The 14,628-nt window shown below is 38.4% G+C and overlaps 1 protein-coding gene across 2 annotated transcripts in view; it reads left to right on the forward strand.

The window, feature by feature from the left end:
- DROSHA (drosha ribonuclease III) overlaps window positions 1–14,628 on the forward strand; it is a 99,790-nt gene that overhangs the window by 52,953 nt on the left and 32,209 nt on the right. For both annotated transcript variants that reach the window (XR_012901729.2, XM_006114260.5), the window contains exons 17-21: window positions 2,899–3,006; window positions 5,596–5,734; window positions 6,831–6,891; window positions 8,418–8,477; window positions 10,819–10,918. Coding sequence is in view for 1 of the 2 variants with exons in the window: in XM_006114260.5 (XP_006114322.2) it covers window positions 2,899–3,006; window positions 5,596–5,734; window positions 6,831–6,891; window positions 8,418–8,477; window positions 10,819–10,918 (468 nt within the window). In the remaining variant the exon portion in view is untranslated. The remainder of the gene's footprint in view (window positions 1–2,898; window positions 3,007–5,595; window positions 5,735–6,830; window positions 6,892–8,417; window positions 8,478–10,818; window positions 10,919–14,628) is intronic.

Raw genomic sequence — 14,628 nt, forward strand, 5'->3', positions numbered from 1 at the left:
ACTAAAGATTCTGTAAAGTTTTTGGATTGTACTCTCAGCAGTGGTGGACAGCGTTATAGAGACTTCTGGCTATTTGGAATGGGCTTCTACCACCACCAAGAACATGCTTCCTTCAAATGAGCCAGCAAAATCAATGTGAATATGTTGCCATGGTTTTTCAGTCCAGTTCCATGGATACAGACATGCCACCTGAGGTGCATTCCTCACACCCTGGAATGAAATACAAGCTCTTGCCTTCTCGTCAGTGGCACAGACCTGGCCTTCAGATATTTTGGTTGGCTGCCAGGTTTAATGTTCAGTTTCACAGTGATTCCCCTCATACCTTCCAGATACTCTCCAAAAACAGCAGCACGTGTTTTTTAATACATCGGTCAGAACTGTTTCTTCTTTAGTCATCTACTGCACTTTTGCCCAGTTCAGCTGGCTCTTCCTATGCTATGATTTACCCATGAAGGCTGCATAATGGCCTTTTACCACAAACTGGCAATTCAGCAGTCTGCCATTGAGTTCCACCTTAACATCAGCAGTGCCCAGAACAGGGTACTGCTTCTCCCACATGTGTCTTCAGAACAGTATTTCTTGCCTTTAGCTTTTCCCTATACACGTTCTCTGAGACCAGTGAAACTGCAGCACCAGTGTCCAGTTCCACGTATACAGGTTTGCCGTCCAACAATGGGGTTACCCAGTATTCATGTGAGCCCACTGCCAAAGACAAAACGTAGTGTGGCACTACTTCTTCGCACAGGGTGTCACTTTGACCATCTTGAGTCTGCTCAATGATATGTAGATTTTCCTTTTTGGTTCGCCAGACTGCAGACCTCTCTTTCTTTGGTTTTGCAGGCACGTTCAATATGTCCCTTTTTTCCGCACTGTCCACACACTAGGTCCTTACACCAGCATTCTGATGCCTGGTGACCCAGCATACCACAGTGGCAACATTTCTGGCTCCCCACTGTTTTGTGGGTAAGTTTTTGGAGCACTTTAGGCACCCTAGGGGGTACACTGAGGTATTGTACCTCCCGTACGGCCAGTTGCATGGAGACCGCAATATCAGTGGCCTTCTGTAAGGTGAGCTGTGCCCCTGTTAATAGCTTCACTGTGCTTAATAGCTTCCATATAGCTTCACTGTGCAGGACACATACTAAACTTGTCATATTTGGCATCATTTAACATCTCCTTAAATTCATAGTGTTCCACAAGCTTTTTCATAGTTGCTACAAATTATACAACTGTTTCACTTTCTTTTTAGTCTCTTATGTGGAACTTATACTTTTCGGCAATTACCATTGGTTTTGGAGCAAAATGTGACCCCAGGATTTCCACAGTGTCTCTGTAAGATTTGGTCTCTGGCTTAACAGGGTGCAGTATACTGCGTAGCAGAGAGTAGGTCTTAGCCCCTACAACACTTAAGAATATTGGCACCTTAATGTCATTTGCAATAACAAAAAGCTCAAATGGCCATAATACACGTTTCATTGCTCTATAGTCTCCTCAAAAGGTCCCAGTGGCCCCGTAAGTGTAGCCATGGCTACAGGATCTTCCTTCCTTTCTTTTTCTCTCTCTCCCCCTTCCTGCTTCCCTCCCCCAGCTTCTGGGCTTCACTTGGGTCAGAACAAAGCAGACCCTGGTTTTAGTTTCAGTTTGCACTGTCAGTGTAACAGTCAGTTCTCACCCCCACCTTCCAGACAAGCAAAAAGTCTTGTTTCTGCACATTGACTTCTACATTTTCTGTTGCAGGAGACAGCTTGGTATCCTGAAAAAAATGCAGAAGAATGGCTCTTGCGCAAGAGGGTTTTTTTGCGCAAAAGCCTCTTGCACAAAAATGGAGCCTAATTAATTATGCAAATGAGGTGTGGCAATATTCCACGCTTCACCTCATTTGCATATTTTTGCACAAAAAAGGGGTAGTGTAGACCTAGCCATTATGGTTTAGCTACTATACATCTTATGTTTCTCATTCTTCCAGAAGAACTTTAATGTTGGTGTAACAGAACAGTGTAAACAGTGCTAGTTGTTCAGTTATCAGATATCTGGTCTAGAACCAATGTTTAGAAAAGTGCATAAATGGGGAAATTTTTCAAAGTCATGAAGTACACTTAGGAATTCAACTCTTGTTGAAAGCTACTGGGATTTAGACATCTAATTCCCATTTCAGTTTTGAAAATCTTACCCAGAGCATTTTTGTCAAATGGCCAAATAGCAACTTTGTACTGGCTTTCTGACTCTTTCTAGTGCTCAGTGTCTCAAGGACTCTAGAGTTCAGCCCATCATTACATTTGACAATATTGGCCACTGAATTCTCATAGGGAAGTTGGTGAAAGCAAGGTGGCAAAGAGAATGTAACTTTACAATGCATTGTTTTCCTACCTGCCAGGGATTGAAAAAAGTACTTAGTGACCTATAAAACGCTGGTTACCTCAACTGTCAAGTGGTATAAAATGACCTTTCCTCCTCTTAGTAGTTTATGAAATATTATATTTTACAGTGATGTCAGAGGTCTTACCTGGTCTTTAGACTTTTTTTTCCTTTTGTACTAATCAAGATCTGCATATTGTAGGAGATGCCAAACGGCCAGTCTAATGATCTGTCATTGCTTGACTTTACTTTGGTATGCCTTGAACGTTCAGCAATATGCAACAGGAGAATCTTTGTTTCACCCAACAAAGTATTTCAATAGTTTTCTTTTTTCTTGCTAATTATACATTATGGATAGGTTGTAATTTGGTTGTATTCATTGCAGGGTGTAAGGCTATAATTATTTTAGTGTATTTCTTATATAAATCAAAACAAAGCTAAACTTTGTCATAATGAGCTAAACCTTTTTGTATGTTTGTTATTCAGTGGCGTTCTGTGTGTTTTGTAAATTAATATTGTTCCTCCTGACAATTGCTTTCCTAGCATGCAATGATGCTTCCTGTCCTCACCCACCATATTCGTTATCATCAATGTCTGATGCATTTGGACAAGTTGATAGGCTATACTTTCCAAGATCGATGCTTGCTACAGGTAAGAAATGCCAAAGACAATTACATACTGCTTTGCCATCTGAATTGTGCAGGATTCAAGCTCTGCTCCTGTGAAGCAAGGGGAAGGGAGAGCTAGTTTAGATAGTTAGGCTTATGTGAACTTACTAACCATGGAGAAATGAGATGTATTTCTGATATTGAGATGCACCTAGTTATTTGCACTTCCTATGTCCCGTGAGAATCTGTAAAATCAGGATCCTACTGCCTTTGGTTGGTACATCATGGAATCCTACAGGATGAAAAGCACTATGTACAAATACAAGATTATATTTTTGTTTTTTATCAGTTTCCTTTTGCTGACTTCTGAACAACCAGTGTCATATTGCAGCGGTATCTGTAAATTTTGCCTTCTACTGTTTTGTTGTTCATTTTTTCATAAAGGATTCTTTGTGTTCAAAGCTGTGGACACACAAATCTCTTCAGACTTAGTCGAAATGTTCACTGTTACAAAGTGAAAGAGAGAAGTTGTGTTACTTTTGGGGTTTTAATACATCTGTGTTGCATGGTCTACCAGTTGTGCAAGTGCATTTTTGCACACTGGGATTCTCTCAGCAAAAACTGTCTATTGCAGATCCAAATGAAAAGACAAAAATAAGTAAGTAGATGTGTGTAATCTTATTTTAGTGCAAAAAGGGCATTTTATATCATTTCAGTTTTAAATGCTGAAATTTACATGTTTTGCTTTGTTTTTGTGCATGTAATGAATTAAGACTTATTAATACTCTCAAATGTATTAATAAAATCCTCTTAAATACTCCTTGTACAAACGACATTTGTTTGTAAAATGGAGGGGATGGGTCTTATGCTTAATTATGAGCACGTTTTCAGAGGGGTTTTCCCTCCAATATCCTTGATATTAGAGTTTGAAGATTTGAAAAAAATAAAAAAGCCAGAAAAACCTACTGACTAGCATGGCAGAACACTTGAGGCAAAAAGCAAATAAGTTATCAATAATATGGGAAGCATAAGACAATGTGACCAACATAAATCACACTGAATGCCCGGAGGCACTATCTATGCTTGTTCCTTCTGCATTCTTATTGAATAGCTAAGAATTTGTTACAGAAGACAGAGAGAGAGAAACAGACCCAAGTGAGATTTATATTTCACAGTTTAAATAAGTGTTCAAGTCTAATATACAAATAAAGATCTCAGTGATGGTCTAGGTTTCATCATGCAGTACACATATAAAGACCTGACAGTGAAGAGAGACTAAGGGGTCTTTCATGTGTGTTTTATTTTAACTATTCTAATAAGTTTTAGGGCTCATCTAGACTACGCTAAAGTGTCGAAAGAGGATATGCAAATTCTACTGGAATTTGCATATCTTCTTCCGATCTTGCTTTTGAAAGTGCAGCTTTTGAAAGTGAAAGTAGTCTGGATGCAGTTTTTTCCGGCACCCCATCCCTTTTTTCGAAACGCCGCATAAACCTCATTTTTTGAGGAAAAGCTCCGCTTTCGAAAGTGAGAACAAAAGAAGTGACACCTTTTGACATTTCAGCGTAGTGTAGACATAGCCTAAGTGTACTCTATTTTAGAAAAATAAGAGTTGTACAGGTGTAGGTTTGATAAGCTGTAGTTAGTACTGCTTAAGTATTTAACAAGGATTTGGAGGAAAATGTTATAAGTTGAAGGAACAGTTTGCCCTGACAATAGTTTAAAATAAGCCTTGTTTGAATGATGAGGGCAAAGGAGCCTTCAGAAGCTTTTTGTTTAGCATCGAAGGCCCCAATCTTACAAATATTTCATGAATAACTTTCTGCATGTAAGTTGTCTAATTTAACTCAGTGGGACTGCTAACAATTCTCACACTTATCTGTGCAGTAGTGGGGCCTAAGCTGTATTAATTGCTATTGACACCTCCCACTTCTGCCATTTATAAAGTGATAGCAGCAGAGATGCAAGTGCCTGGTAGCTCTTACAATGCAAGCTAAATATAACTCTCAAGTCTGCCACTCCTATTCACCTTCACTCGTACAGTGCTCTGACAGGGGTCCTAGCGAAGGCAATGAAAATATGGGTCTAATCTTTGAGAGCAACAGTTGTAGAGTCTGGCTTTTAGTGGGCAAAAATGTGATCATCTGTCTTTTACCAACAAAAGATAAGGTGCTCCTTATTGATACTTTGCATATTTTCATTTAGTTACAAATGCTTGAAGTGGTATTGCACTGTAAAGATATATTTATGAGGTAATATTATTAGATTTCATGTTTTTGTACTAAACAAATCTTCATATTATTTAACTTTGCCAAATTAGCAAGCACAATATTTTAGGGGAAATTGACAATCCAGATTTTTTTTCCTTCAAAAACTGATTTATTTTGTTTAAAGCTTTTGAAAGTTAATTAGCTTAAGTGATGGTAAGGTATAACTGATGTGTTTCTTGACTTATCTGAAGTAGTACATCCTACATTTTAATTGCTTGAACCAGAGTTACTAATTGCCAACAGCACACCATAGCATGTCTTCAAACTGTGAAATAGCTGTTGTTAGCAGCTACCAGTCTAACATTGCTTATAGTGTTTACAAAAATAAATCCAGTTTTTGTCTTGCACATGCTGCATTTTAGCTTGCCATGACTCATCCAAGCCATCACTTAAATTTTGGAATGAATCCAGACCATGCAAGAAATTCCTTGTCCAACTGTGGGATTCGACAGCCCAAGTATGGAGACCGAAAAGTCCATCACATGCACATGAGGAAAAAAGGTGCGCAGTTACACCATTATTGTTTTCTTGCTCGCCATCCTTAGCCTCCAGGAAAAACTGCCTAACTGATGCTTGGTCAGCCTATATTCTTCTTAAGGCTTATCTTCTTTACAGTGTTAGTTCAAGTTTATTCCAACCTGACTAACTTCAGTGGTCAAAGTGAGTGATTGTGTTAGTAGCACAAAATAGTTGCATGCCCACTGTACTATATGGAGTTTCAATAGCAGTTGTGTTTTAACACACACATACTCTCACTCTCCTACCCATCTGCCCCAGAGGGGCAGCAATCTTGAGTTTAAGATGCCACTTACCCAGAGCTAGAGATTTTTGTGTGTGCATGAGAATCAGATTGGGGCAATACTCAAGAATTATACCTTGAGCTAACATTCCAGTGAAGACTAGCTGTATGAGGGAATTTTAGTGGAAAGTACTAATTCTTGAGCAATAGGAATAAATGACTGGGAGATCTATTATGAATTATTAGATTTTGCCAATTAGCAACAAGTAGCAAACAAAATAAGCAAGAATAATAATAAATCACATAATGTAATTTATTTTATTTTTGACAAGTGTATCTATTGATATTTTCAAAATATAGTAAGTATACTCAAGTATATTTTATAAAAAATGATGACATCTTATTAACACTGCTATGAAATCCTTGCTGGATCATTTCAGAAGCAATGCAGTTGTCAAATGAGTGGACTCTGCTGCACAATTTATTTCTCTCATACGTACAGGCAGATGCAGTAATACAAATTGCCAGGTGTTCATACAATATTTGGTGGTGTCAGTGTGGGGGAGTCGGTCTCATTTGGAACCTGACCTTTCTGTGATTTTTATATCTGGCTCCATGCATGTAAAAGCAGTTTCCTGTCCGCTGCTATTAGGTAGCCATTAGTCCTCTGGAATTTCACTCTGAATCTGTGGTGTTTCTGCTGTCTGAAAGACCCCATAACATTTTTTATTTGTATGGGGGTTTTTTTATGCAGAATAAGATTTTTGCATGGTAAATACAAAATGATGTTTGAAGAAATTACTTCTGTGAAATTGGTGGTGATTTTTAATAACTTATTAGTATTATTTATTTTTGCAGGAATAAACACCTTGATTAATATTATGTCACGCCTAGGGCAAGATGATCCTACTCCTTCCAGGTAAAGAAAGCCGCTAACACTTTGCTTACAGCATTTTATTTAGATGTTAATGTGTGCAGATCAGTTTTTACTTGGACCTAGAAGGTTAACTAGAAATGAAAATTAAGCTCTAGATTCTTAAAAGCCTTTTCACAGAACATCCTGATGATTTTTAACTGCTGTGAAGGAGGTGTATGTGTACCCCTGTGCATGTGCACAGAGAGGAAAATAACTACAAAAATACTGGTGGTTTTTTTTTTTTTTTTTTTTAATAAAACCAAGTGGATTTTTTGAAAGAGGCACAACAAGAGTGTTGAATAAAAATAGTATTTTAAGGTGCCACAGGACTCCTCGCTGCTTTTGCAGATTCAGACTAACACGGCTACCTCTCTGATATTTTAAGATGGTGTAACTCAAAACTTGCAAAGCCGCTATTTGCCCAAAGCATCCATCTGCAAGTGCACAGAAACCAATCACCAGCTTGGTAATGCATATGGAAAAGAAGGCATTTTAGAGAGTCCCTAAAGAAAATCTGCTTCAGTCCAAGAACTTGAAGAATCACTAATGCTTCTGTCTGGACAACTCAAATGATAGACAGAGAAATGCTAGCTTTATTTTATTGTATGTGCATCAAATTAGCCACTGGGCCAATGGGTCCTGTGCTCTGGGAGCTCTTAAAAATGGGCTGCCCTATGCCCCATCCTCTGCCTGCCTGACGTGATAAAAGTTAAGCATACATGGATAAGTGTTTGCAGCAGTTTGAGATATTGTGTACTGGAATTGGTCCTTTTCTTACTCAGCTGCTATTGCCTAGCTTTCTGTTTCTTACCTATTAATAAATCTGCTAATGGGAGGGGGCTTGAAAGAAAGGAATTTTGAAACTAAAAAAAATACGATAAAGCACTCTCAGAAGCAATTTAAAAAATGAGAGCAAGGAAGCAAAGAACTCGAAAAGAGAAGGAACATAGTGCTTATTAGTTTGATAGAAGACAATCCCTTCAAATATTCTGTTTTCTTAAGTCTTCAACGAGCCTCAAGGAAATAATAGGAAATGGGGCACAGGTCACTTGTCTTTGACATAAGGAGACTGTGAAAAATAAAAGCACAACTATACTGTCATGTAGTTGGAAATGCACCAACAAATCCATTGTAGAGTCATCAGTCCCAGGAGACATTTGTGTTTATCATAGACACTTCCCCAATAGTGCATAGAGCTAAGATTGGTGATTTACTTCCAATCACCGGATGCCCATGGCAAAGCACAAATAGCCTGATCTTAGCATGCCATTATGCACCACTAGTTAGAAATGCTGCTTCCTTTCTCCCTGTTAAACACTGATAAATAATCTATGATGACTCAAAGACCTGTTGTATCAGTTCTGAGTTTGATAACCCATATGTTCATTGCTGTCCATCAAGAGGAAAATATCAAAATAGGAAAGCAGTGGAAACGTGCCTTCTTAATCACCAAAAAAATTAATCTTTTCTGTGCAAATAACCAAAATTCAGTGGGATTACTGACAATAAGTCTTTAAAAACTTTTGCAGGATTAACCATAATGAACGTTTAGAATTTTTGGGAGATGCCGTGGTGGAATTTTTAACAAGGTAAGTGTACAGTTTTTCTACAAAATTCTACATTGTGTTGTCATTAATCAAATCTCATATGTTTTTTCCCTTAACATTCAATTGCATTATGTTTTGAAATGTGTAATTTTAGATAGTTTGTATATTTCCCTGCAATGATTTTAAGAGCTGCGCTTCTGCATGTACTTCTTTTTCAAGCCCCTTACAATGCTAGCGCTGTGAAGGGTAAGATTACAAGATGAAAGGCTAGTGTCTCTGTCCTGTCAAATGCTATTTGAAGTTGCTCATGACTGTAAGAGATCAACTTGTCTTGGACCAAATACTTTAGAGCTTATAACCAATTTATAAAAAGGAGAGAGATTATTTTAAAATGTGTCATTTTGTTTCCGTGGCTTCTCTCGATCTCTTCCCCTCTAATCTGAAGAGTAGTGTTTACAAGCAGTATTGAATGTGTAGAATTTTTTAGGGGGATTATTTTCTAAACCTCAGTCCTCTGGGGCACATCTTGTCTTTTAAGAATATATTTACATTCATGTACAAACCATTTGAAAATAATAACACAAAACAAAATTCATAGTTCATCAAAAATCATACCCAATTTTGCCAAGCAGAGTCTTCTGAAAGTAGTAAATACTAGAAAATTACAAAACAACTCAAACTATCCATTCTGAGCTGAGTGCAAGTGGTAGCAAGCGTGGTGAAAAGTGTTGTTTGTGACAAGCAGCAATATCATTCAACATTAACATTCAGTGTGAACGATTTTAAATCCTTTTCTAGAACCCTTGTCAATCTATTTTTAAGAGGGAAATAGCATGCTTAATGGGAGGCTTTTATAAGAGCTCATGATGTTATGGGTAACAAAATTGCACCATCCATCGACACCCAATAGCTACTCTGGATTAGGGGTGAAGTAATCTGTGGCCTTTTCTATAGGGAGAGAGGAGGCAAAGTGTTTTTGGTTATGAAACACAAATTCTTAGCAGTACTACTTAAAAGCTACTTCTCTGAGACTCACAAGCCTGTATATGTGGATACTTATGCAAATTTCAATGTACATTTAAAGCTTGTCTATGCAGTAGTGTATCATGCTTTATGGGGTTGTGATTACTAAAGTGTATTACAATTTTGAGCATTAGCCCTGTACCATAGTGCTGTTAGAAGCAACTCTATATTAGAGTGCACTAGAGATCCTTTAGCATGCATCAACAGGGTCTCCAGACCAATTGAAGTTCCACGTGTGAACATGTTTTAGAAATCACTCCCCCATAAAGCACATTACCCTACCTTGCTAGCTGTAGAGGGCTACCTAACTTATAGTATATTTCAGAAACACATGCAAAATTTCATAGTGTCACATACAGTGGTAATACATACAATTCAACAGAATAGCAGTGAAAAGCATATTATATAATGTAGTGAAAATGAGGATACAGGGTTTTATTTTGAGATGTTTTATTGTGTGCCACACTTGAATTTTTGCATGACCATCTTGGGATAGCTCAAAGAGAATTAATTTTACAGAGAGTGCTGAGCGTGCTTTCTCTAAAGATCCTGCTGCCTCATGATTCTGAGATTGGTCTCCTGTAATGCAGGTTGCCAAAATCACTAGTCACTTTTCAAAATGTTGGTTGGGCGATTTAATGCCAATCTTCTTTTACTGACTTTTAGTCAATTTATAATCCATGGTTTACTTAATTTCCTTAAATTAATTCCTTAATTACCTCATGAAATACTTTATTAAATTCCTTTTGGAGGTCTATTATGTTGTTCCTAATTAAGTTTTGGTGTTAATTACGTTTTCCAGATGTGTCACCTTAGGTAAAAATATGCTAGTAGATTTCACTTTTGCCTAGCTAGTTCACTTTCACAATCATCAGGCTCTTCCACACATGGTTGCAATGTTTGGTTTGCATTGGCCTCAGGGAGAGACTTACCTTTAAAAACAAGCTCCCCAAACTTTTCAGTGAATTTTTTTTAAAAAGTATTGGTAAGAAAATGTTTAAAAATCCTACGTCTTGGGTCAGATTTCATGTTGGCCACTCTGGAGACAAGCTCTTTTCCCACGCCCTAGAGAATGCCTTCTCCTACTGAATGTTTTGCCACGGCATTCTTCCGTTGTAAGGTCCCAACCCTCACTGAATTCTGCAGAAATGGTGACTTCAGGTAGTTAACAGTTTATATGCTAAATAGTATAGTAAAATGATTATCTACACAATACTGTTTAAAAAAAAAGTTTTTACCATAGTTCTGGTGAAGTTCTGTGGTGGGGAAGGGACTTTGTTACTCATTTAAGGTGTCAACATCTTAGAGACCAGCACATAAATGTATCAGTGTGGAGACAGTTGACTTTTTTTCTTTGCAGTGTCCATTTGTACTACCTGTTTCCAAGCCTAGAGGAAGGAGGGTTAGCTACGTATCGCACTGCCATTGTTCAGAACCAGCATCTTGCTATGTTGGCCAAGGTATGGACAGGCATTTTTATCTGTTTCTCTTTGAATTATGTAGCTATCATGTCTGGCAGTGGGTGGGTTACTTATGGGTCTGTTTACCTAACATCAGTATTTTATTGTATAATTTGAATTTGGGCATTAGGAGCTCTCATTAGTTTTAAAGGTAAACATCAGTTAACATTTCCAATCTGATGGGTGTAAATAAGAGACATTCAAAAGGAGCCAATCCTTCAACTGAGATATGGATTTCTAAGATGTCTGTCATTAAGGCCTCCTAATATTTAACTCTTTGCTGCACTAATAGTGAATGTTGGTAGTGAATGGATAATTGAAGAGCAAACTTGATAGTTGTAGGATGGCCTATAGCAGGCCTGGGCAAAATACGGCCCACAGGCTGAATCCAGCCTGCCAAGCCACCAGATCCAGCCCACAGATGCAACAGGAAGCCCCCAGGCAGGTTCCTCTGCTTGTCCTGCACACCGCTCAGAAAAGCGGCTGCGGGGCCATTCCTGTTTCAAAACTGTGATCCTAGAGGGGAAGGAGGGAAATCTTCAGGCACTGCCCCCACTCCCAGCATAATCCCATTGGCCAGTTTCTGGCCAGAAACTGGCCAATGGAAGCTACCTGTTTGATTAGCAGGCATCACACAAAGCACCAGGCCCCCCTTCCCTCCAGCTCAGTCATTCACATAAGTACATGGCCCTTGAACCTGGGTATGCACAGGCAGGGAGGCAGGTAAGCAGGCTAGCTGGCTGAGAAACCTTTTAAGCTCTGCAAGCATTTAGCTCTGCAAGCAGGCAGGCTGGTTGGGCTGCTTGTTATGTTTAAACAAAGCACACGAGATCTTTTATAGGGGAAAAGGCAGTACGCCACATTTATTGAGAATACAACCGTTGTATATGCTTTTTAATCATTCAGAGTATGACTAGACTACATGCCTCTGGTGACAGAGGCATGTAGATTAGACTACCCGGCATAGGATTTAAATAATCGCCGCTTCATTTAAATTTACAGGGCTACTGCGCTGAGCCGATCAGCTGTTTGTCGGCTCAGCGCGGTAGTCTGGACGCTCTGCGGTCGACATCAAAGGCATTTGTCGACCTCCCAGGTATGCCTCATCCCCCCCTCTTGCACCCTTACCCCCTCCCAGATCTAGCACCGCAATCCCCTGCCCCAGATCACAATCCCCTCCTACCCTAGGTCACAACCCAAACTCCTGCACCCCAGTCTCCTCCCCTAGGTCACAAACCAAAACCCTGCACCCCAACCCTCTGCCCTAGGTCACATCTGACTTCTTCACCCATACTCTCTTCCAGATCCCACTCTCCCTGCACCCCAATCCCTTACCCCAGGCTCCCTTCTGCACCCAGCCTCCATTTCAGACCCCACACCTCCTCCATTAATATCCTGGAAGAGTTCGGCCCTCGACTGCTTTCCAAAATCTTGGCGTGACCCCCCTGTCAAAAATTATTGCCAACCCCTGACCTATAGTGTAACATGTAGCAAAAAAACTACGTGGGGAGAAAGGTAAGAAGAAAAACCCATCCAGCTTGGAGGTTCACTTTTTAGATTCACTATGTTCTAGCAAAGAATGATATTAGAAGGGCTTTCTGTGATAAATAAGATTATATCCCCTGACAAATATAAGAAGCTGTATGAAGTTTAGCTTGTTATTAGATTCTGTGAGTGATATGATTTGTTGTTGTTTTTTTAATGTTCCGTCTGATGGTAAGATTAGAATATGATACAGAAACATGACTAAATCTATTTCCACGATAGTTTGTATTCTCTTCAAATTTGTTTTTGTTAACAGTGAAAATCTTACTACATTTGATTTAAAAGAAACACATATGCTACTTACCTTCCACAACAACAATGATGTAGCAGATTAAAGACTTGCTAAGATTACACCAACTAAAATTCATATTTTAAATATATCACCTATGGATTCAAAATGCCCTTTTTAGTCTTCTTTGTCCATACCCACTAATTTAAAAATTTATTATCCAGTCCTGAATTATTGTCAAAGATTGTGCAGTTAAACTTCCTGCCTTGTGCTCTTCATTTCCTATCAGGAATGGAGGGGCAAAGAATGAACACAGTAATTTTCTTCCAAAAGACTTCTTTAAGTACACAGTGAGCAGGACGATACAGACTAAAGGAAACACTTTCAATCAAGGCATTTATGGCATCTTTTGAGAAAGTTGCTTATGTATCTTATGGCATGTTTTAAAATTTAAATATATTTTATTTATTACATATAAATTTACCTGGTTTTCCGGATGCTGCTTTGTCTCCATTTTGTACTTTCTCCCACTCCCACCCCACCCCCTACTTGAAATATCCCTCTACATCCTCACACTGCATTCAATTTTCTTTCATTCAAAGAAGACAAATAAGATCCCTTATATAGGTTGCTCTGTAATTGTGTGGAAGGGTCATGGTTGAATAATACAAGGAGAATTCTTTTGAGCTATAGTATTCCCTAGCCCTCTATGGAGTTCTGTAAGGATCCGGTATGTGGGAATATTTCTTCTGGATGAACTGGCCCGTACTCTCTAGAAGTCTGTATCTACATATAGAGACATAGAGCACTGGGTTTTCATTTTAGGAGTCTCCTTCCTCCATTGATAAGTGTAACACATTTGATTTGCCACAGATAGGTTTGTTTTGCTTGGTTGTGCACTTTTTGTTTGTTTGTTTGTTTGTGTTTGACAGATTGTTGTAAGATACACCAACTTTTAAGCTACCAACTTTTCTAAAAGGCCAAATTTTATTCTAGGTATTGGTGCGTCCAGTTTGCCTAATTTTGGGATTTAAAGTACCAATTTCTGTAACTTCCAAATTAATGTATGAACAAGATTTTTAAAGTATATCTGCAGCCTACCTTGATCAAATCTGAAAAGAAAATTTTATTAAAGGAATGAAGCCAGCTGGAAAATTTGGAGCTGACACTAATAGCAGCAATTAAGCTTAAATTCAACATAAGCCACAAAATGTTATTTTGATGTTGATTCTTCAAAGTAGTTTGCCTCAGTGTATCAATGTGTAAAGTTCAGTGCAACATAATTTGTATATTGTACAGCAAATGTGTATGTTTTATCTGTTGAAAATGCAATACTGTTTTTTAAAATTGAAATGCATTTTAGACCATACATCACTAAAATATTTCAGTTTTCCTTCCTCACCTATTGAATACTCTCTATGCGGATACGGATGAAAATTAATGAGAACTTGGTCTGCAGAAATTTATACCAATATGAGGAAAATCTACTCTAATGCACATTTTTGCAATATGCACAAATCCCTCATCTTCAAAAATTCCTGTAAAGGCTTTGTGTCAAAAAAATGACTACATAAAAGGAAACTTAGTAATTCTTACATGCATTTTCATACCAAAGTTGTTATATATCACGTAATGCATGTGATTCAGTAATTGTGACTAACTGGCAAGAGGTGCTATAGATTAGCTCAGAGATGGATGTGAATAGAGCATATCTGGAAGAAAAATAAAGTTTGATGGCACTGTGGACTTGTTGCTATGGTAGGCCTGCTTCAGAAAGGAGCTGGATTTTTATTGCATCCCAGTCAGTGAGGTTTCTACTTCTCTCTAACTTCATTCCTCTTCCCTCAGGTGAAATCTTTCTCCCCCTCTTTAATTCCCTCACTTCAGGGAAGAACATCATGAAATGATGTTATGGTGGCAGCATCCAACTATGTAA

This window comes from Pelodiscus sinensis, chromosome 2, assembly GCF_052426305.1.
Source record: "Pelodiscus sinensis isolate ZL-2025 chromosome 2, ASM5242630v1, whole genome shotgun sequence".
Lineage (NCBI taxonomy): Eukaryota > Metazoa > Chordata > Testudines > Trionychidae > Pelodiscus > Pelodiscus sinensis.